Source organism: Carcharodon carcharias, chromosome 11, assembly GCF_017639515.1.
Source record: "Carcharodon carcharias isolate sCarCar2 chromosome 11, sCarCar2.pri, whole genome shotgun sequence".
Classification (NCBI taxonomy): Eukaryota; Metazoa; Chordata; class Chondrichthyes; order Lamniformes; family Lamnidae; genus Carcharodon; species Carcharodon carcharias.
Genome location: NC_054477.1, coordinates 89,135,795 through 89,156,895, shown reverse-complemented (window position 1 = coordinate 89,156,895; position 21,101 = coordinate 89,135,795). Strand labels below are relative to the sequence as shown.

At 40.9% G+C, this 21,101-nt stretch overlaps 1 protein-coding gene across 3 annotated transcripts in view; it reads left to right on the top strand.

Moving 5' to 3' along the window:
• Nucleotides 1-21,101, top strand: part of LOC121284481 (NADPH oxidase 4) — a 213,785-nt gene that overhangs the window by 23,504 nt on the left and 169,180 nt on the right. For all 3 annotated transcript variants that reach the window (XM_041199998.1, XM_041199999.1, XM_041200000.1), the window contains 4 exons: nucleotides 7,058-7,168; nucleotides 14,533-14,617; nucleotides 18,470-18,567; nucleotides 21,048-21,075. In XM_041199998.1, coding sequence (XP_041055932.1) covers nucleotides 7,058-7,168; nucleotides 14,533-14,617; nucleotides 18,470-18,567; nucleotides 21,048-21,075 — 322 coding nt within the window. The remainder of the gene's footprint in view (nucleotides 1-7,057; nucleotides 7,169-14,532; nucleotides 14,618-18,469; nucleotides 18,568-21,047; nucleotides 21,076-21,101) is intronic.

Genomic DNA, 21,101 nt, shown 5'->3' with positions numbered 1-21,101 from the left:
AGGAAAGCTTTGAGATAGAGCGAGTCAGTGCTACTTAAGAGAAAAGTCAACAGTGTGCATATGGCGGCATGAGGTGTTGAGAATGGATTTTAGGATGTGACAAGATTAGCTGTTCAAGGAATTCTGAATGTTTCGGAGATATCTGTAATTGTGTGTGCGTCCGAAATACAAAAGAATGGAATTTCAAGTGGAATCCATGTGGAATAATTTGGAGCTGGAGACTATCGTTAAGGAAGGAAATGTCACTGTTATAGTGAGCTTTAGTAGATACCTGATTAAGCCTTAGAAGTGAAATAGAAATCAATGAAGATGAACAAAGTAGAAAAGACAAACGGAAATCGCATCAAAGAGAGGAGCAGAATTTATTCAGGCATCCCCGGCAGAGAAGTCTCAGGGAGTTAAACACTTTTTTAATGCTGGTGGAATAAAAATAACAATTTCATCATGTGTGTAGGTAAGGAGATTCACAGGTCCAGTTAGTTTAAGTCACATCACCTGTTGATTTAGCTGACATTCAGTGCAATGAAGTGGAAAATATGACTTTTATCTGCATGTGAGATAAGACTGAAAGGCTAGCATGTATTGGGAAATAGCTTTGGAGATATCGGTGAAAAGTAAATGACTTGTATTTCAAGAAATATCAAAATTAAATTCTATTTGTACTATAAAACCAATAAAACTTTAGCATAACTTGACATTGTAACTGTAAACAGATAATACCTAAAATTGTAAACTTTTTGTAAACGCCTGAGTTTAGCAATTCATCAGTGATCCCCATTACAGTGCTTGAGTCCACTTTATCTGAATCATTCAGAGACCCAGAGCCCAGTCTGGGAACTGAGAGTATGTTAATTCTCATGTGATATGGTTACTACTATATAATTTATACATTGGTACCTCTTAGGCTTCTTATTACTTATTGCAATGTCAATAAAAGTATTGTAAAATTACCGTTAGTCTCTACTGTGGAGTTTAAAGATGTAAAGCTATATACATGAAGAGGATGTGATCAGGTCAATGCCACTTTAAAAAATTAGATTTGGATTCATAAGGTTTGATTGAACTTAACAGTGAGCTTAGAGCTGTAACACATTTTGACTCCCTGATCACCATGTGCAATTGTAAAATTGTATTTTAAATGTCTGCTTAAGTAGTTTGCATGCATTACAATGCTTAATAAAACTATGAACACTTGACCTTACTGTTGGAAAAACCTTTGATTTTATGAAATAGAACATCTATTTAGAAATAAATCCTTCCTCTAATGATTTCTCATAGTGAGGAAGAGAGAGATTATGGTAATGATGGATGGCATGGCACAAGATGCCAGAGGAACATTGAATTCATTGGGGTGGAGGGCTACGGTTTCTAGGGCAGAAAGGATTTCGCGGGGTGAGGAATGAAATCATGGAGGGATTTAAATACAAAGATGTGAATTCTACATATGACTGGGGGCCAATGTGGGTCAGCAGGAGTGAAGAACGGGAGTCTGGCCAGAGGAGGATTGGAATCATCAAGTCTGGAGGCAACCAATGCATGGATGAATGTTTCAATATAAGGTGAATTCAGTTAGGGACAGAAGTAGGTGACGTTACTGAAGTGGAAGTAAATGATCTTTGGTGAAGATGATGTGGGATTGGATGTTGGTGGTTATGAACATTCTGGTTCAGCCTGAGCCAGTGGAAGAAGAAGATTCTGGTTAGGGTACAGCATTAGTGGCTCAGTTACAAATTTATTAAAAAAAATTTTGTGTTCAGTGTTGTCATTCCTGTAAGCAGATCCTATGGGCCAGAGTATGTAAGCAAGTAGCTTCAGTCAGGAAAATTATCAATTCACTGGACCTGTCTCAGTAGAAAGGTCCCCCCAATGTCCTAGTCTTCACTCAAGGGAGTGGGAGGGCATGGTGAGGTACAGGATAGTGTTGGGCTGGCTGACCCCAGAAGCAAGCTGTAGGTGGCCAAGGGGCGGCTGACTGCTGAAGAAGGCTGGTTAGAAAGCCTGCCTCAATTCTGTCGAAGGGTCATGAGGACTCGAAATGTCAACTCTTTTCTTCTCCGCTGATGCTGCCAGACCTGCTGAGTTTTTCCAGGTAAATTCTGTTTTTGTTTTGGATTTCCAGCATCCGCAGTTTTTTTGTTTTTATCAATTCTCTGGGACTTCATCAAAGTTGTTTTAAAAGCTGTTCATCCTATAGCCCTCACCCTTACCACCCCTTTGTTATTTCAGCTGTGGTTTTGTTTTGAGAACTGTTGACTTTCCTTGACTGACATTTTTAAGTGGTGATATTAATTTATTCTTTCTGTGATTTAGTTTGCCAATGTCTCAATGTTTTTTGCACAAAAGCTGTGAATTGTTTGGATCCTCTGTTACTGATTCTTTAATGGTCTCTCTGACACTTTTTTATAGAATTGTAGCAACAGAATTTTTTTACAAAAGAAGATTTGAAAATATGTTTCTATTTTGAACAGTTCCACACATGCCATAGTTACTACATGGCTCATTGGCTGTATACGTAGTGCATACTGGGTGAACAGGCACGGAAGAGCATGAATTGGCACGGAGGTTATGAGGGGCCGGGGTGGGGGGAGGCAGGGATGCACTGAGTTGAAGTGGAGGAGCCATGGGTAAGATCATTTGATCTTACCTTTCAGAAGGTTTCCAAATCCAGACTATGGCTCATGAGTCCTGAGGGGCCATGAACCATGAATTTTGGAGAGGCTGGCCTGACTCCACGAAAACTGCAGAGGGCTAGGAGATGCCTAACCTGATAATGGAGCCAGCAAAGTTGGGAGATGCAAGGTGCTCATTACCTGCAGCCTTGTCCTGTGCCAGTGAAAATTGGGATGCACACCCTGGAACCTGGTCCCAAGTAACTCATAACTACACTCCAATGTTTTTCTTCTCTGCTAAGGCTTCTCAAAAGGTGAGTATGCAGGTACAACAAGCAGTTAGAGAAGCTAATGGAATGTTATTGCTTATTGATAGAAGAGTTGGATAGAACAGCAGGGAGGTAACATTTCAGTTATACAGGGCATTGATGAGACCACATCTGGAGTACTGTGTACAATATTGGTCTCCTAATTTAAGGAAGGATGTAAATGTATTGGAGGTAGTTCAGTGAAGGCATGCTAGACTAATACCTGGAATGGGCAAGTTGTCTTATGCCGAAAAGGTGGACAGGCTAGGCTTGTATTCGCTTGAGTTTAGAAGAATACGAGGTGACTTGATTGTAGCGTATGATCCTGAGGGGCCTTGACAGGGTGGATGTGGAAAGGATGTTTCCTTTTGTGGGAGAATCTAGAACTAGGGGTCACAGTTTAAAAATACAGAGTTACCCATTTAAGGCTGAGATGAGGAGAAATTTTTCTGAGACTCTTGAGTCTTTGGAACTCTTCCTCAAAAGGTGGTGGAAGCAGAATCTTTGAATATTTTTAAAGCATAAATAAATAGATTCTTGATAAGCAAGGGGGTGAAAAGTTATCGAGGGTAGGTGGGAATGTGGAGCTGAGATTACAATCAGATCAGCCATAATCTTATCGAATGGCGGAGCAGGCTCAAGGGGCTGAGTGGCCTACTCCTGCTCCTAATTTGTATGTTCTTGCAGTTTTCTGTATAAAAATCTGACTTGTCTCAACTGCAACTGACCACCTTTACAGCTTTATGCTTTTAAAGTAAACCTAACTAGCTGCCTGTCCTTCTGCCTCCTAGGTTTTATCTTCCTCTATTCATGGTCAGACCCTCCCTGCCAAAGTCTTGGTGACCAGAGACTTTCCAACACAATAGACTTGAAGTATTTAATGATTACAGGGATAAGCTAATCAACTGCAGTAATTACTGTATTGCAAAATTTGTGTTCCCTAACTTCATATTATTTTGTTTTTTTTTTCTTTGAATACAATTGAATACAATTAGAAAATTTCTTTCTTTCAATGTTTTGTTTTGAAAGTTAATAAGTCATTCTTTCTTCAAATCATATCAGTGAGTAAAAATATTTTTCTTAATCCTGCAATGTGAAGAGACATTTATGGTATTTTACTCTCTACCACCAAATTGATGTTTTGTACATACAATTGATGAATTTAATTGTTTTCAATATGTTTGGTGGGATTGGGGTGTCATTGAAATTATCTCCTTTGTGAGGGGTCGTTGGCAAAATGCACAGTCTCTGCACAAGGATCCACAGTTCACCCAAGGCCACAAAACACTTTTCAATGGGGACCAACATATGTTGCATCCCATGGTCATAATACTCAGCACAGTAGGGAGATGACCAATTGCTTCTGTAACCAAGCCATTTAGGAAGGGATAAGGGATATTTGTTAGAGAAGAATAAGATTGTAGAATTTTTTAAAAAGTGAGTGTTTGATTAAATTTAGATTTGATTTGATTTATTTGCATGTAGCCAAATAAATGGATCCCAAATTACCGCTTTAGAGCTCGACAGGTCTATAACCATGAGGCAAAGGTCCAGACACTGAACTTAGCAAATAATATCAAAGTTTATTGATATAAGCAAAATGAAACAACGCATTTATTAACCAAAGACTAATCAGTCAACTAAGGACTCATCAATTAATTTACTCAATTAAATAGAACTTAACTAAGAAGAAGAAACAAAACAAAAACAGAATTACCTGGAAAAACTCAGCAGGTCTGGTAGCATCGGCGGAGAAGAAAAGAGTTGATGTTTCGAGTCCTCATGACCCTTCAGCAGAACTGGGTGAATCCAAGGAGAGGGGTGAAGTATAAGCTGGTTTAAGGTGGGGGGAGAGAAGTGGAGGAGGGTGGTGTGGTTGCAGGGACAAGCAAGCAGTGATAGAAGCAGATCATCAAAAGATGTCACAGACAAAAGAACACAGGTGTTGAAGTTGATGATATTATCTAAACGAATGTGCTAATTAAGAATGGATGGTAAGGCACTCAAGGTATAGCTCTAGCGGGGGTGGGGGGGCATAAAAGATTTAAAAATAATGGAAATAGGTGGGAAAAGAAAAATCTATATAAATTATTGGAAAAAACAAAAGGAAGGGGGAAGAAACAAAGGTCAAGTATACTAGTTAACAAAACTCTACAGACTTCACACCTTCAAACGAATGGCCAATTCAGAAGAAGCAGGACACAACCTCAGCCCTTCATGCTGACAGGTATTTACATTTGCCTCTGAAGAACACTGCACCGTCCTAGAATCCAAGGTGACAGGAATTCCCAATAGTCCCTGGACTAATATCACAATCCTTACAGGAATCTCATCTCTGTCCGTAAAAATCTACACCAATCTCCCTTCACTTGATATACACAACAAAATAGCACCTTTAACCTGCTTTTATACTTAAAAAGTGGCATCACCTGCACCCCCTCCCCCCAATCCACCGCCACCTCCTTAGCCCATGCTTGCTGTTAATGGCTAATTGGTCAATAATGGTGTAATGTTAATTGCATTGGTTCTGATGAATTGCACGCATTGCCTTAAACTTAAGACAATGGCTTGCTTCAGGATGTACTCATCTTAATGCATTTACAAGCATCCCATGGGCTTGGCCTAAATAGCCAAGTGGTTATGGTACTGGGCTTGTAACCCCAAGATCAAGAGTTCAAATCTCACAATGGCAAACTATGGAACAATGTGACTTCATCTGAAACAGATGGAAACAGGTTTGTACTCGAAAGAATATCAAGAGTTCAAATCTCACAATGGCAAACTATGAAACAATGTAACTTCATCTGAAACAGATGGAAACGGGTTTGTACTCGAAAGAGTTACAAGCATCCCATTCATTAAGCTAGGACTGAGCAAGTCAAAAAATAAAAACAAAAAACTGCGGATGCCGGAAATCCAAAACAAAAACAGAATTACCTGGAAAAACTCAGCAGGTCCGGCAACATCGGCGGAGAAGAAAAGAGTTGACGTTTCGAGTCAACTCTTTTCTTCTCCGCCGATGCTGCCGGACCTGCTGAGTTTTTCCAAGTAATTCTGTTTTTGTTCTGAGCAAGTCAAGGCCAGTGTGTTCCTGATAGGCCAATACCAGATAGCGTAGATTTCTTTCTCACAGCTTCTGTAAATTTCAAACTTAAAATCCTAACATGGGAATATTTGTAGAAAACTCAACTAATATAATCTGACTCTTATTATCTTTTGATTAATTACTTATCCTTCAATTACAGGGTACAATCATCAGCTGCAAGTTGATGACTACTATATTAGGTTAGCTTGTTGTAAAAGGTTGGCAACATCAGCATGGTTTCTTTTCTACTCACATGTTAATATAAACTGGCTTTGGAGATAAAATAGTCAAGTTAAGCAAGCACACTAAATCCTACTAAAATTAAATCTAGTCCAGTTGACAAGATTTATTTATGAAATGTCAAAGGGACTATAGGTGAGACTATGGGATCGAGAGCATTGACTTAATGTTTCCAGCCCATCATCCCAAAAGTAATTATTGTGTAGGGTTTTATTGTAACAGTGATAATGACTTCTCTGAGACTATAGTAGCACCGAGTGAGAGGTGGTTACATTGGAAACAGCATGTATCTGTTTCTAAGGAACAAAAGGAGAATTCAACGGGGAGAAGCAGCAAAAATAAGTCATTCTGTTTTGTTAGGTTTGCAAGCGTTGGAACATGATGGTTCCTCTGTTGCTGAGGAGGCATCAGGTGACCGGTATTTCTGTGTGAGGCAATTCACTACATTCGCTTTAGCCAATATTGTCCTGTTTTTTGACCAAACATTACTCTGACTGATTTATAATGGAAAATGCCCATTTTTAGTGCCAATCACTGGCATAACTGATATTGTATCCAAATATTGATGCAGGGTGTTCAAGGCTTATCAAAATTGAATGGTGTCATCCACTCAACATTTGTCATCATGATAGAAAGACTTATTGTAGCTACTTACCGGGGATCACACAGGGAAATGCCTGAATAGCTGAAACAGATGTTGGTATTTTAAATCTACGATGAAGAGGGATTTTAAGTGAACTTTTAAGATAGGTTTACCTTCTTATATTTTGCCTGTTTTATGGGAGCTTTTTCTGATCATTGTCTTATTTGTTCAGCTAGGATTATGCATTAGTAGAGCATCTGCTTCAGTCCTGAATATGAATTGCAGTCTTGTCCTGCTGCCCATGTGTCGCACTTTACTGGCATTTCTGCGAGGATCACAGAAGGTGAGTGTATGGTGTTTTTAGTTGATGAGACTTACCAACTAAACAAGTCAACTGTGTTTACAGAGATCCCAGGAAGACTAATCAACAAACTTCCTGTATTATTTTCTTACATTCTTTCCAAGGATTTGTTGCCCTGCTCCAGATGACTCAATCCTTTAGCTTGTCTTGTAGATAGAGATATAATATTTTTCTATATTTATTAATTGTGACCAGAAGACCAAGGGCAGAATCTTTTGCCCTCTGCTGTGGTGAGTTTGGTGGCAGGAGGGCATTTAATCAGGTGAGAGGGTGGCAGTGACCTCCTTCCCATGACCCCTTTCCCTCCACTTCCTGTCACCACCTCAATTAAGTCTGGGGCAGGAGGGCCATTAAATTACTGCCCACTTAAGGGCTTCACCCTGCTGTCACTGGTATTAATCCAGTAGCGAGTGGGGGACTTGCCATTCGTGAAACACAACAAACAAATCCTGGTGTATTTGCTTGCAGGCTTTTGGGAAGAGGGGGTTCCTTGTTTGATGGCGCTCAGTGCCTGATCGAGGGGACCTGCCATTGGGAATGGGGTCGCTGCTGAGAGCCACCCTCCTGCCCTTGTTGCCAACCATCCCACCCCTTCTCATGATCATTCACCTGTGCCTGGCTCCCTTCTTGATCCTCTGATTGGCCGGCGGCTCTCAATGGGAAGGACTTGTGGCCCTGGGGTCCTTGATCCCAGGGGAAGGCCTCCGTCACTGGCTTGTTAAGTGCCTGAGTGGCACAAGATGTGGTGAGCCTTCTTGAAAATAGGTGATACTGCAGGCTCTAGCCAGCATCCAAGACCCCTATCACCTCAACAATTCTCCACCCTAAGTCTGCAACAGCTGAAGTGGAGTGAGATTAACTGAAAGTTATGATTAGTCATCACTAACTAAAGATTCTTCTCCTGAAGTTTTGTTGACTGATGTTGGCTAAATGCAGTTGGCAGTTAAATTACAGGCCTACGGCTTTTTTGTTAATTAAGAAGCAGAAATGAGGTCCGGGCCATTTTACCTTCCAGGCCTCAATTAACTTCCACCCATTCAGATTTAACAGAAGGGGTGGAATATCATGTGGCCCATTAACACAAGGTAGATGACATCATTGTTTCCAGAGGATCTTGTGGGATCTCTTGCTCCAGTTCTTACAAAGAGAAGAGAATGAAACCCTTTCCTGGTGCTTTTCTTCTTTCAAATTTGTTCAGCCTGACAAGAAAGATTCAGCGGCCTTCCCTCTCCAATCTGAATTAAAATTGGGATGAGTTCTCAATGAAGTGCACATATAAAGAAAGAACTGGCCAACTTTGGGTGGTGGCCCTTGTCACCTGATTAGGAAAATAGGTTAAAATTGCAGGGGAGTGCAAATGGTATCTGCTGAGCAATCCGGGTGATTTTTAATTGCCAGCCTACCTTATTTTTACCGGATAGGGTTAAAATCTTCACTTATGCATTAATATCAATGTTTAGGAATCATTTTCTTTCATTCCATTGATGGGGCATCAGCAGTTTGCTGCTTTGAGGCAATACTGACCTTAATATGTTGATGTGTTTAATGACCAAAGCCATTTTGGTTGTTCTCACCTGATAACTGTTCACTTTATTCTGATGAGTATAAGACCAAAGGAATTTTGAAACAGATTTAGATGCTATAATGGAAACTGCAGGTTTCCTCTGTCTTTTCAACTGAATGTGGCTTTTGCAGCAAAATAATTGTCACTTTCTGAAAGATGGAGGGCATCATTAAACCATTGCCTCACAATAATTAAAATACATGCAAATTTTTAGAATAGTATTCAATTCTGATAGTTAATGAAAATAGGAATGTCTAGTGGTGCCCACTGCCTACAGAACAATTGAAACAAACCGATGGACTCCGCATGATCTGACTCTATCTCCGTTGATTCATTCAAGTGTTCAGAAATGGGGGAAGCATTCAGAGGACACCCACCATCTATTTTATGCATCCTGAACCTATGATAGGTGACTTTCACCTCAGCCCAAGAGATCTTCCATCCTACTTTCCCATACCCCTTTCTGCATGGGTGACTAAATTAAGAAATTCAGCCAGAACATTGGGACCAGCTTCTTCAAGTGGTCAAACAGGGGTTGCAGTCTCTGGCACTGCAGATATACATGTGAAGAGATGCTTTATTCACACCACAGAATGACCACGCTTCATAAAATGGCTCAGTTAGCTTATTTGATTTTGAAGGATGATTTTTTTCAATCTCCTTTTTCCTTGTTGTAAGCAATAAAGTACATCAGTTCTTGAAGCTAGCAAGAGGAAGGTAGGATATTTTTGGAACTACTTCTAATTTGGATATGGGTATTCTTAAATATTATCATTAGTGAAGAGTCCCATCTGTTATTAATTTTCTGCAATCAAGGGGCAATAATTGGTTTTTTAAAAAATGTAAACTATTATGTTGTCTTCGCAACCTTTCATTTTCTATTATAATAAACTTCAAGACACAGGCAGACAGAATATTTTCTTTTTGAGTATTTTTCTACCTCTTAGAATGCACTAGTGGATTTATGGCCTAACCAGTAAATGTTCCTGTTTTTCCACAGTACACTATATTGCTGGATATTACAAATATAAAATCATATGCTAGCTTGTAAAGGGTGAGGGCTATCTTATAGAAGCACTGTTTTGTTTTGAGCCTGAGAAAATTATCCTCAGTAAATAAAAAATTTCGATCATGATCTAAAAGCAGATTTCTTTCCAGTCTAGGTATTGGTGAATCCCATAATCAAATATGTGACAGGAAAGTAACATGCATGCCATCAGCTCATCAACCTCCTGTTACTACTCTGACTGCTTCAAGTTGTTTTAATAACCCTGCCTTGTTGGAAACTTTCTTTACATTCTGCTAAAACTGGAAGAGTAGTACAAATGTGTATGCTTGATTTTAAATACAGTAAATTTGTTCATAGCCGCTTCTTCTTGTTTGATTTTAGAATGTTGAGCCTGATTGAAGAACTACTTGAGTTATTGTCAAAACAAAAGCTAGTGGTGGTTGTGTTTCCCTTCTTTCAGTTTACTGTCACAAGAATAAATCCCTCTGGATGCTCACTCAGACCGGCATACTAAGTGTAAAAATGCAGCTTGAAAAGTAAATCAATTATTAGGATGCCTGTAAAAGTGGCCAGGCCTGAATTCAGGCACAGGGATCACAATGTACGATTAACCTGCACCCACTTATTATGATTTTATTGATAGCAGCATGCAGCCCAGTGCTAAGCATACTGCTGAGTGGCTGCATGCATCACCAAGGGACCTAAGTTTCTGTGAGGCAACCGTCACTTAAAACTAACAGTAATGTTTAAAGCAAGCCTGCATCTCTTAAAAGGAGGTGCATTCCGGCTCCAGAAGGAGCTGGAAGTGATTGGGGAAAGTGTCTGGTGTGCAAGAAGAGCAAAATAGTGCAACAATGCAGTACCTGTGCTGCACAGTTCCCTGACGCAGCATTGGAGGCCTAGGTGTAGGAAGTGGACAGGAGGAGAGAGGTTCTTTATTCACAGGAGGCCTCCCAGACAGATACTACAAAGGCAGTGGGAGCAGATAGCCATCATGGTCAATACCAGCAGCGTGGCCCAGAAAACCTGGGTGTTGTACAGGAAGAAGTTCAATGATCTTGCTTGAGTGTTCAAGGTCAGTGAATGCGTCTTCAAATGTCATATCCTTACAAATGAACTACTACGCTCTCACACTACTCAATTCACCCCCATTGCCTCCTTCACTCACCGATCAACAATCTCTTATCAACCACGACTTGTACTTTGCATTCAATGCTTCTACATCAACGAAAACGTGATTCAAGATTTGCTCATCTCTGTCAATCCTATCTGTTGCCATAGCTGGAGTTTCTTCAGGTTCATGGATATCCTACTGTCTTTCATCTTGCTCAGGTAAAATCCAAGCTGACCGGGCTGCTCCTCGGCTCCTAACATCCACTTGTGTAATAGTTCCTGGAGGAACAGGAGCAGGGCACTTGGAGGTGAAGTGATGTAGGAATAGATTACATGCAGGTATCCATCAAGGCTCCCTTGGACTTGACAGCAGCCTTCATAAAAAGGAATTCCACTCAATCAACACTCAACTGGACTGTGACTGCCAAAAGTGCACACTGCAGGTGTGTTCCCACTTCCCCAGGAGCACCCATGACACATATATACTTCATCACTCCAACCCCCACCATGGGCCTTCAGGGAGGATCCTTGGGAACAATGGGTACCACTCAAGACATGGGGTGGAATCTTGTGGAGCAACAGGGGCCTTGGTTGCTGGCTAGAAAGTTGCGGGAACACTGCATTGCCTCTTTTTGGGAAGACCCGCCACATCTTGTTCCACTGTAGTCAGCCAATCAGTGACTGTCAGCTCTATTGAACAGCAGCACCACCAGGGAGGCAGTGGTGAGCAACCCTCGAACTGCAGCAAAGGAACAGGTTTATCCAAACTACAATCAAGCAGGCTATTAGCCTACTAAAGCTATGATCCTGTTGCCCGGACTGATCCAGTGGAGTGCTGCAATATACCCCCAGCCAAGGTTTCCTGTATCATTGCTCTGCAGAGGTGAGTGGCCTTGCATCCGGATGCTTTGGATGACGTCCACTTTTCATCTGATGTGGAGGGGGCAGAGCAGGCACACAGGATGATAAACCCCTTTGTGCTGGAGGCCAGAACTATTGGGAGATGCAGTTACACTTATTACTGACCATTGCTTTGCCCCCAACCTCTCCATGTGCTTTGCCTACCTGAAGAAATTAGTAGAATCCACCTTCCCCAATACAGGTAGACAAATGAGGGTGCAAGATCTACATTCCAACTGATAAGTCACTATTCACTGCCTCAGTGATCTACATCTCAAAACCTAACTGCAATTTAATGAACTATCAATCATTAACATTTACAGACTCGTTACATCCATGACCCCTGATGTGTCTTGGTGCTCTACTTAATGTGCTAACACATCCTTCTATGGGACGCGATCCTTGCACTTGCAACTGAGGTGGAGGCAGGCTGCTGACTTTGCTGTCCTGTGGCCTGGAGATAACTTTAGCGGTTCTCCCCTTGAGGGTTCGGCATGCTGAAGAGATACCACACAGTGCAGGACACCCCTCGGTCATCGTGATACTGGAGGGGCTGGGGTCACTGCTAGACACCTCCTTGCATTCTGGAGATGGAAGAGCACCTGGAGGGAACTCCTATGTTAAGCCCATGGCCAAGGTAATGGTATGCAGGTCTGCGTGCATCTCCAGTAACCACTGACTGGACTGCTAGATCTGGCTCTTCATGAGGGCCAACAGACTCGATGGAGGATGCTATGCATGCACACACCTAAGATATAGCAGCACTCATGCCTTGCATGGACTCCTCCATTGTCCGCAATGGCTATGCATTGCCTCTGGCAGCTCTGCCAGATGTTCCTTGCCTGTCATTGCAACTCCAGCATGTTCCATGTGGCTGATACCAAAGGCCTATCATCAGCATGGGGCTCAGTATGGTTCTGGCCTCCCATGGTCATCCAACTGTCAGTGGCCTTGGCTGTCAGCCTCCATCAGTTGCTCTGATGTGTCTGTGATGTACTCACCAGCCTGCGACCCTGAATTCAATTGCGAATGCAAACTCACTGAGGTAAGATATCTATGCTGGGGAATGATGTGACATTCCACTCTCTGAGGAATCCTCATTCTCGTCCTCAGAGTTGGAAATCAGGGCTCTGGACTCTACGGCTGCCTGTCCTTCCAGAGTGTAGGAACCTGCATAAGAGGACACACAGTTAGGGGTAAGGCCTTCAAATTCCTCCCCTCATCCATGCCTGCTGCAAATTTCCTTTTGTTCAGCGGTGGACATATGAGCTTGATGTCCCCTCACTCTCTCTACTTTCGATTCCAGTCTCGCCATCCAAAATCATGTGGCCACCCTGTGCTCCTGCCAGTTTGAGGGCCATTTCCTCTGCAGACGTCATTGGGCAAATATCTTGCACTTTACTGGTTTTCGTCCTCTCCTTGCTGCTGTGGGTCCATTTCTCCTGCAGGCAGGAAGGAATATTGTGAGTCTCTACTCAATGATCAGCTGATCATACAAACTACTAACGTCCCTCTTGCACATGATGGGGCTCACAGACATCTTATATATCCACTCTCATGCTGCAAATGAAAACTGCATACCAAAGGGATGATAACTACTGGACCTATGACTGGGAGGAATTGGTCTTACCAGATCCCCTGATGTCAGAACCTTCACAATATGCAATGCCACTCTATTAATTTCACTAATTTTAAAAAACCCTACAGAAAACTCTCATCACACAGAGCCAATAGGAGTCCATCAGCAGCTAACCTGAAAGTAGTTGATAATATCTTTAAATAGCACTGCTGGAGAGATCCTTTCTGTTGCTGAATGCATATTTGGCTGTGTTTTTAAAAGAAGGTAGCTGCCTCGGTGAGGTTGAAATGGCAGGGCTAGCATCAAATCAGCATTAGATGTTGATGACATCATAATCATGTAGTCAGGTTAAGAGCCCATGCGACTGTTCTCATGAAACTGGCGCCCTGTGGGGTGCTGCATGAGCATTGTGGAGCTGTTTTGGTACCAAAACAATGTGTGGAACACCAAAATTTCAGGCACATTGGGCTGAATTTTTCAGCTGTAGGATCTTTTCGTGAGGTAAGCCTAGCATAAAAGTTTTGAAGATATTTTGACTTTCTGCTGTGGTCATTTTATTTTTCTGATTCCATCGGTAGTGGTTCACTGAATGCTATCTATATCATCATCAACATCATCATCAAAGGTTTATTTATTCAATGTCACCTTTGTAGCAGCCAGAGGCTGAATTAAGGCAAGTTTTATAATCAGTTCAAGTAAAATATAAAAAATAATGGAGCAAAGCAATGTATTAAATCAGAACAAACAAATGACATGCTTCCAGAAGTAGCATCAAAAAGCAGAAAAAAAGTGAAAAGTTCAGGTGGGAATTCACTGGCAGCATTACAGCCAATAGCAGCACCACCAATTCACCAAGCAGCAATAATTTCCTTGATATTGTGTATCACTTCTGTTTGATGTAGAAAACATTTCAAATGCCTCCCTTCCTATATGCATTTGTATTCCCATTCCCTGCTGCACAGAATATGTTCTACAGTGAGATGGAGGTGTTGTCGACCCCGAAGGGAGACGGCTCCATTTTCGGGTATTTCTGCAGGAGGCAAACAATATATCCAAATTCTACTTGTTTTCAATCTAGATTGCAAAAACCATTCATGCGATGATAGTATCCTACCTTACTAAATTTGTCATTTTGCTCATTTCTAAATAGTTGTAATGATTTGTAAAATTATTTTTCACAGGTTACAAGCAGAAAAGCACGAAGATTGTTGGATAAGAGTAAAACGTTTCATATAACATGTGGTTTTACTATATGTCTATTTTCAGGTAAGAAACCCCTATCTTGTCAAAGTATTATAGAATTGTGGGTAGGACCAGAAATTCCCAGCCAAAGTCAGTGGACATTTGGCTTCCTCCCTGAATTTCCTGTCCCACCCATGATGGGTCCCGTTTGAAAATCCCAACCGTAGTACATAATAGCAGGATATTAGCTCAAACTCTTATACTTGTACTGACGACTTAGAACGTGATTAATTGCTCCCTGGACAAGACCTGCATGATCCCTGAGGAGTGATAGAAAGCCTGTTTTTCAAAACCCATTCAATTACACAGTTAGAATCGGACCCTCTATGGAGTTCCAAATTGGTTTGTGAACGTCATTCTTCTTAATTCTTCTGTTATGGTAGACATGAATGTGGGACTCTCTTCCAAGTCAATCACTGTTTCTCTCACCAAGCCCCATTTCCTATGGCAAATTGAGAGGAGATGTTTTAAAAATCCCATGGCATTCTAAAATGATCAGCTGAATTGATAAACTTTTACACTGCTGAGAGAGAAGAGGAGTTTGGAATTTTACTGTAATTTTTAGTTTATTAATTGAGATCTCATCTCTTGCCTTTTACAAAATACTGCAGAATCCTGAATGAATATCACATGGTTTGTGTGTGTTCTGCAAAAGCTCCAGGCACAGCTTTGAACTCTACCAGTTCAGTAGTCTCCATGTGATACTTCCATTTTCTGATTGTTGCAAGAATTGAATCACTTTGGTTTTATGGGCAGAATTTTGCATGCGCCCGACCCGAACGGGAGTGAAATAGTGCGCAATGATGTCAGCCGAGTGTTCCGATATCATTGCTTACTCTCACAATATTTCAGTCGGTGAGCACACACAGTAGTCGGCAGTGCACCAGCCGACAAGAGGCCTATTAAGGCACTTAAGCAGTTAATTAAGTTGCACTTTCGCTGCCCGCTCAACTGTTCAGTTGGCAGGTGGGTGAATAAGCCAGGCGGCCTTTGCATTTTTCATGAAACCTCATCCACAGGCGGGATGAGGTTTACAATGGATACTAAAACAAAACAATAAAAAAACTTTGACTTTTTTTTTACATGACCCTCTTCATGTGACTAAGTCACATGTGGGGACATGTTTATATAATTTGTAAAAAGTTTATTTTTGTATTTAAAATTCTTCAGCCCCCTGAGGCAGCTCTGTGCCTTCAGGGAGCTTTCAGTGCATGCTCCACTGCGCTTGCGCACACTTCAGCGCCAGCGCTCCTCCCGCCCACACTCCGGAAGTGGGTGGCGGTTGGTCTTGCAGCCATTCCCAGGCCTGCCTGACGAGGGGAAAATCCTGCTCTGTGTATTTTACACTAAATATCAGGCAGCTACGAATAGTGAATAAAGACTGAAACCTAGACAAATGTCATTGGCAATATTTTGTTCCAATTCATAGTGTTGCAATGGCTGAACCTTGGTATGAAAGAACCCTTCCCTCACAATACTTTAAAAACACTGCCTTCAAACTTTGCATTGTGCACTATTGGGGTGGAGAGCTCTGCTTTTTCATTCCTGTTTCCGGCACTTTGTTTGGAAGAAAACCAAAATATGAACATGAATATTCTTGAACATTATTGAGGTTCACATTGCAGCCAGTTTTTTCAAACATTTATTAGCTTGAACATCTAACTCAGCTTCTACTTGCCATCATCAAGCAATGTTGTTTGACAGGAGGATGCTGAGGGTTGTCTGAAACTTGCAATTAGAAACTCATACCTGACAAATTTATCAGACAATCCTGTTATATGATACTACTGCTTCAAGACTTAAGGGGAGCATTTGCCAACAGCTATGGTTGACAGTTGCAGGTTGTTTTTTTCCCTCTGCCTCTTCCTTTTCCGTATTGGTGCTGTTTCTGATCCACATTGGACAGATGGAAAGAAACACTCGCATTTATGTAACGCCTTTTATGACCTCCAGACATTCCAAAGTGCTTTATAGCAAATTAAGTACTTTTGAAGTGTAACTGCTTGTAATGTAGGAAAACATTCAGAAAATCATAACATAATCAGGCAGAGTCAACATGATTTTGTGATATTTATTAGCGTTCTGTGAGGATGTAACAAACAGGGTGGATAAAGGGGTAAGAGTAGATGTAGTGTATTGGGGTTTCCAAAAGGCATTCGATATGGCCACATAAAAGATTACAACACAAACCCATGGTGTTGGGGTAATATATTAACATGGATAGGTGATTGGCTAATGGGAAACAGAGTCGGAATAAATAAATAATCTTTGGGTTGGCAAACTGTAATGAGTGGAGTGCTACAATCAGTTACTCTGTCCTCTATAAAATTTTGAAATTAAAAGTTAAAGGTTTCAGTGCTTTTTACTTTCTGGTTTACTGTCTGTGAGAATATTTCAATGTGATTGGTTGCTTACCCTGCTTAATGACATAACTGTTGCTGGCGTCTAGAGATCCCCTTGACCAGGCACAAGATCCAAATTGATGTTAGGAAGGGGGAAGTCCATACCACAGACAGCACTAGATCTTTGTAGGTAGCTTTCTTCAAAGTCAGTGGTGAGTGCCATTGCTTTGTTGCTGACTGCAAGAACCAGCCATATGAATATGCGCTGCTGCCCTTGATTACTATCTAGCTGCTGTGCTGGCAACTATGCAGATGGGGATTTTGGATAAGAATACAATTAAATTTGATGTAGATGAATAACCCACTGGCACATACTTTCCAGACTCATGTGAAGAATGGCCACAAAGGTGAGCTGTCATGTAAATGCCTGTGGTACTATACATTGCGTATGAGTTTCTGTCATCAGGGGAGGAAGAGTAAGGATAGTAAAGTCAAGAGAAAATTGGAAAAAGGAAATATAATTTTAAAGATAATGTTTTTGCACGTTTGCTGGATTTTTTGTTGGATCACATAACTTGTGTTGTCTTCTAGCTGGATGAGGTTTCTCTTGCACTAGGAGTGATTTGGACATAGTCTGTATTAAAATTCTCTTAAAACTATTTATTTACATCTAAGGCTTCATGGTAAGTACATTATTCTCTGGACACAGAGTGTTCTGTGTCTTGCTCCCTTGGAGTCCCTTGGCCAACTGATCTGATGTTATTTTTACATCAACATAAACATCATTCTCTAATTAACATAAGCATATGCTGTACAGAAAGGAGAGGGGGTAGCTCTCAGTGGCAACACTCCCATCCCCTCCCCCCCCCACTTCCTGATGCCAGATCCCTGAATCAGGCACTGAGCGTGCCTTTGAACGAGGGTCCAACAACAACCCCAACACCAACCCCTCCCACCCCACCCTGAACCCCCAGATTGCAAGCAACCTGCACGGCAAGTCCCCCACCCGCTGCAGGGTAATACAAATGGTGGCAGGATGAAGCCCTTAAGTGGGCACTAATTGCCCATGTAATGACATCAATTGGCAGTGAGGTGGGAAGGTCATCTATGGGCCTTCTCACCATGGACTTAATTGGGTGGATGTGGGATTAAATGCCCCACCAGCGCCAAACACAGCAAGGAAGAACATTAAATTCCACTCAGCGACCTTTGTCCAGAGATACTTATGCTAAAGCCAATAATAAAGTGAAACATATCCTGTATTTCTGTAAACTGCCGTCAAATCTCTTCTAATGAATCATTATACCACACCACAAATACTTGAGAGATGGCAGAGCTTTGTCCTTTGGATTTCTTGGCATGGCCAAGTTGGGAGTTCATTCTTGAGCCCTTGACAATTTGAGCAAGCTCAGTTGTACAAAAGAGTAGGGAATGTTTGCTATTTTAAGTGCATTTTACTGATGTAACAAAGTTTTGCCCTTTGTATGTGAGTAACTCCTGAGTAGTAATGTATTTTGTTCACTCCTGATTTTAGTAATCCATGTTGCAGCTCATGTGGTCAACGCTCTAAACTTCTCTCTGCGCTACAGTGAGGATTTTCCCACACTCAATGTTGCTCACTATCGGGATGAGGTCAGTGCCATGCTGTGTTTATTATACTTTGTCATTTTAAAGCCAGCTGTTAATCTCATCATAGAGATGAAGTAAAAACAATGATTAATTGCTCACTTTATTGTGGGAGGACATTATTATCCCTGATTAGTTTCATGTCCTTGTTGTGGAAGGTAATTTACCTGATGCAATGGGGAGAGTTTAATTCAAAATATTTGAATAACATAACTCTTATTGAAATGCTCATTCTGTTTTGCAAGAGAATCATTGAAAAAAACACAGGGCTGCATTTCTTCTTTGTTGTAGGAGCGGTGGGGCTGAATGGGCCTTAACCCCGCTCCATTTCCCTGGGTGAGGCCTCATTTAAAAAATAGAACCTAACTACTTTACTGGAACATTTTGATGGTGCTGGTGAGGCAATAGAAATCTAAATGATGTGGGAAAGAGTCCTCGGGAGGAAGACTGGACCTTTTCGTTGGGAGGTTTTGACTGAATCTGAAGTCTTAAAAGTTGTCTGTATCGGGCCTATATGAAGGTGAAAGAGGCCATTCCTATTGCTTCATGCAGTCGCTTTGGAGTATTACTGCTGCTGTCCCAGGGACTACTGCCCCCTGCTGGCTACTCTGTCAAGGGCAGTGTAGGAAAGGATAGGCTTCACTTTTCGAAATTTGTTCCAATTTTCTTTGGTTATCTTTCCTATCTCAAGGTGGAGCCATGGAAAAAAATCTAATCCATAGTCTTACGTGTCAATAAAGAAAAGGTTTTCATGAAAATCCATTTTTAAGAAAAAATATTAGGTGTTGCCATTTTGCTACACAATGTTTACATTCTAAATATTCAGATTCCAGTGTCTGGTGGAAATGATAAATGCTGCCTTGAGGTAACCTGTTTAGCTGTAACCACGACCAGTGCTTTATGGTGATTGAAAAACTGAAATTATGCCTTTATTACATGAGATTCCAAGATTTCTTAAGTGTTTTGGGAATCAGTCTGTGACTCCAAACATTTAGAGGCAGCTGTGCTATGGTAACTGGGAAAAGTCAACGACAGTCTTTTATTGCATGAGAATCCAAACTGTTGGCGTTTTGGGAATTGCATTCCACAGTGCTGTCCATTTTTTAAAATAAATCTTTAGTCTTGATTAAGACCTCTCTGTATTCAAGGAAAGGCATGCCACAGGTCTTATTCTGAGAAAGGGAAAATGTGAGTTGTGACATTTGTGAGTGTGTCCTAATGAAGGGCTTATGTACAAATTCAATTTAAAAAATGTAGGCTTCAAGTTTTTAATGGCATAAGTATGCCCAGTCAACATTTCCGTTTTTTGCTGATTCACCGTCATTTTGGCCTTCTTTGCCAAAAAACCCTAAACTAAGGGAGTGAACTTCAGCCAGTCTTTTCTCCTTGTCTCTGTATTCAGCTACTTATTTCCAACATAAGTTATTCCTTCTTTTTTCTCCCTTAGATTTTCTGCCTCTAACTTCCTCTTCTAAATGTACTGAATTGTGCTGGCATACTTTTTCATCACCGAACTTTCTTGCAGTAAGGCACCAGGTGGGGTTGAGGGCACATTTATCTAATTCTGGTTTACTTTTGTGTAACAATTTTTTTTTGCGTATGAGTAAGATTCTGTTAAGTTAGATATTGTTTAAACTTATTCTTCATTTTTGAAAAGTAATATTTAACTGTGGAGGTGCCTCAAGTTAGTTGGGTTGCCCTTTGACATAGTTCTTCCCTTATCTTTGCTATCAATTGAGGAATTTGGACACTGCATTATCTCTGATTTTGTTAACTACTTAGTTTTTTTTTGTTATTTACTTTTTTCTTCAAATGAGATGACAGGAATTGAAAACTCAAACCCAGGTACCACTAATTGGCTTGTACCATTCACTCTGTTTACAAAATCAATTTGAGGCAGAAACCAGATCAAAGGATTTACCTGTAAGTGAGGAAATAGAACTCGGTGGTCCTACTATTCAACAGCCAGTACATGCACAGAACTTCAAAACTACAACAATGTTTAATGAAAATTTGTGTTCCTACAGAAATGCAACTTTCATCTTTAACCCCTGATGCTAGAGTAGTTGATTTGAGGGAAAATAACTTGAGGAAAATTTAACTGTAATTATGTTTCATTCAGTTTTTTGCATTGCCTGTTGCAAAGTATAGGATATGAATCCAGTTGATTTACAAAGAAGTGCATTGCTGATATGATTATATCATCTCATCTACCGAATAACACAATAAAGCACATCATTACTGCTAACAATGATCTGTATGTTACTGTCAATGTCAGTAGCCTTTAGGAAGTACCTACCAATCCAGCAATAGAGTTATTAATGCACTTTCTGGCATATTCAGTAAGATACTATTATACTGGTTGTTAAAAAAAATGAGTGTGGATTTCCTCCTCTGAAGATAAAGCAATCTGAAGAAGGGGAAAATGTAGAATGTGACAATTTAACTCTGATAGTGACTTTTAAAGATCTGACTGTTTTTTCCAGGACCCCAGGAAGATTCTCTTCACAACACGTGAGTATATTTTTTTGTGGGATTTC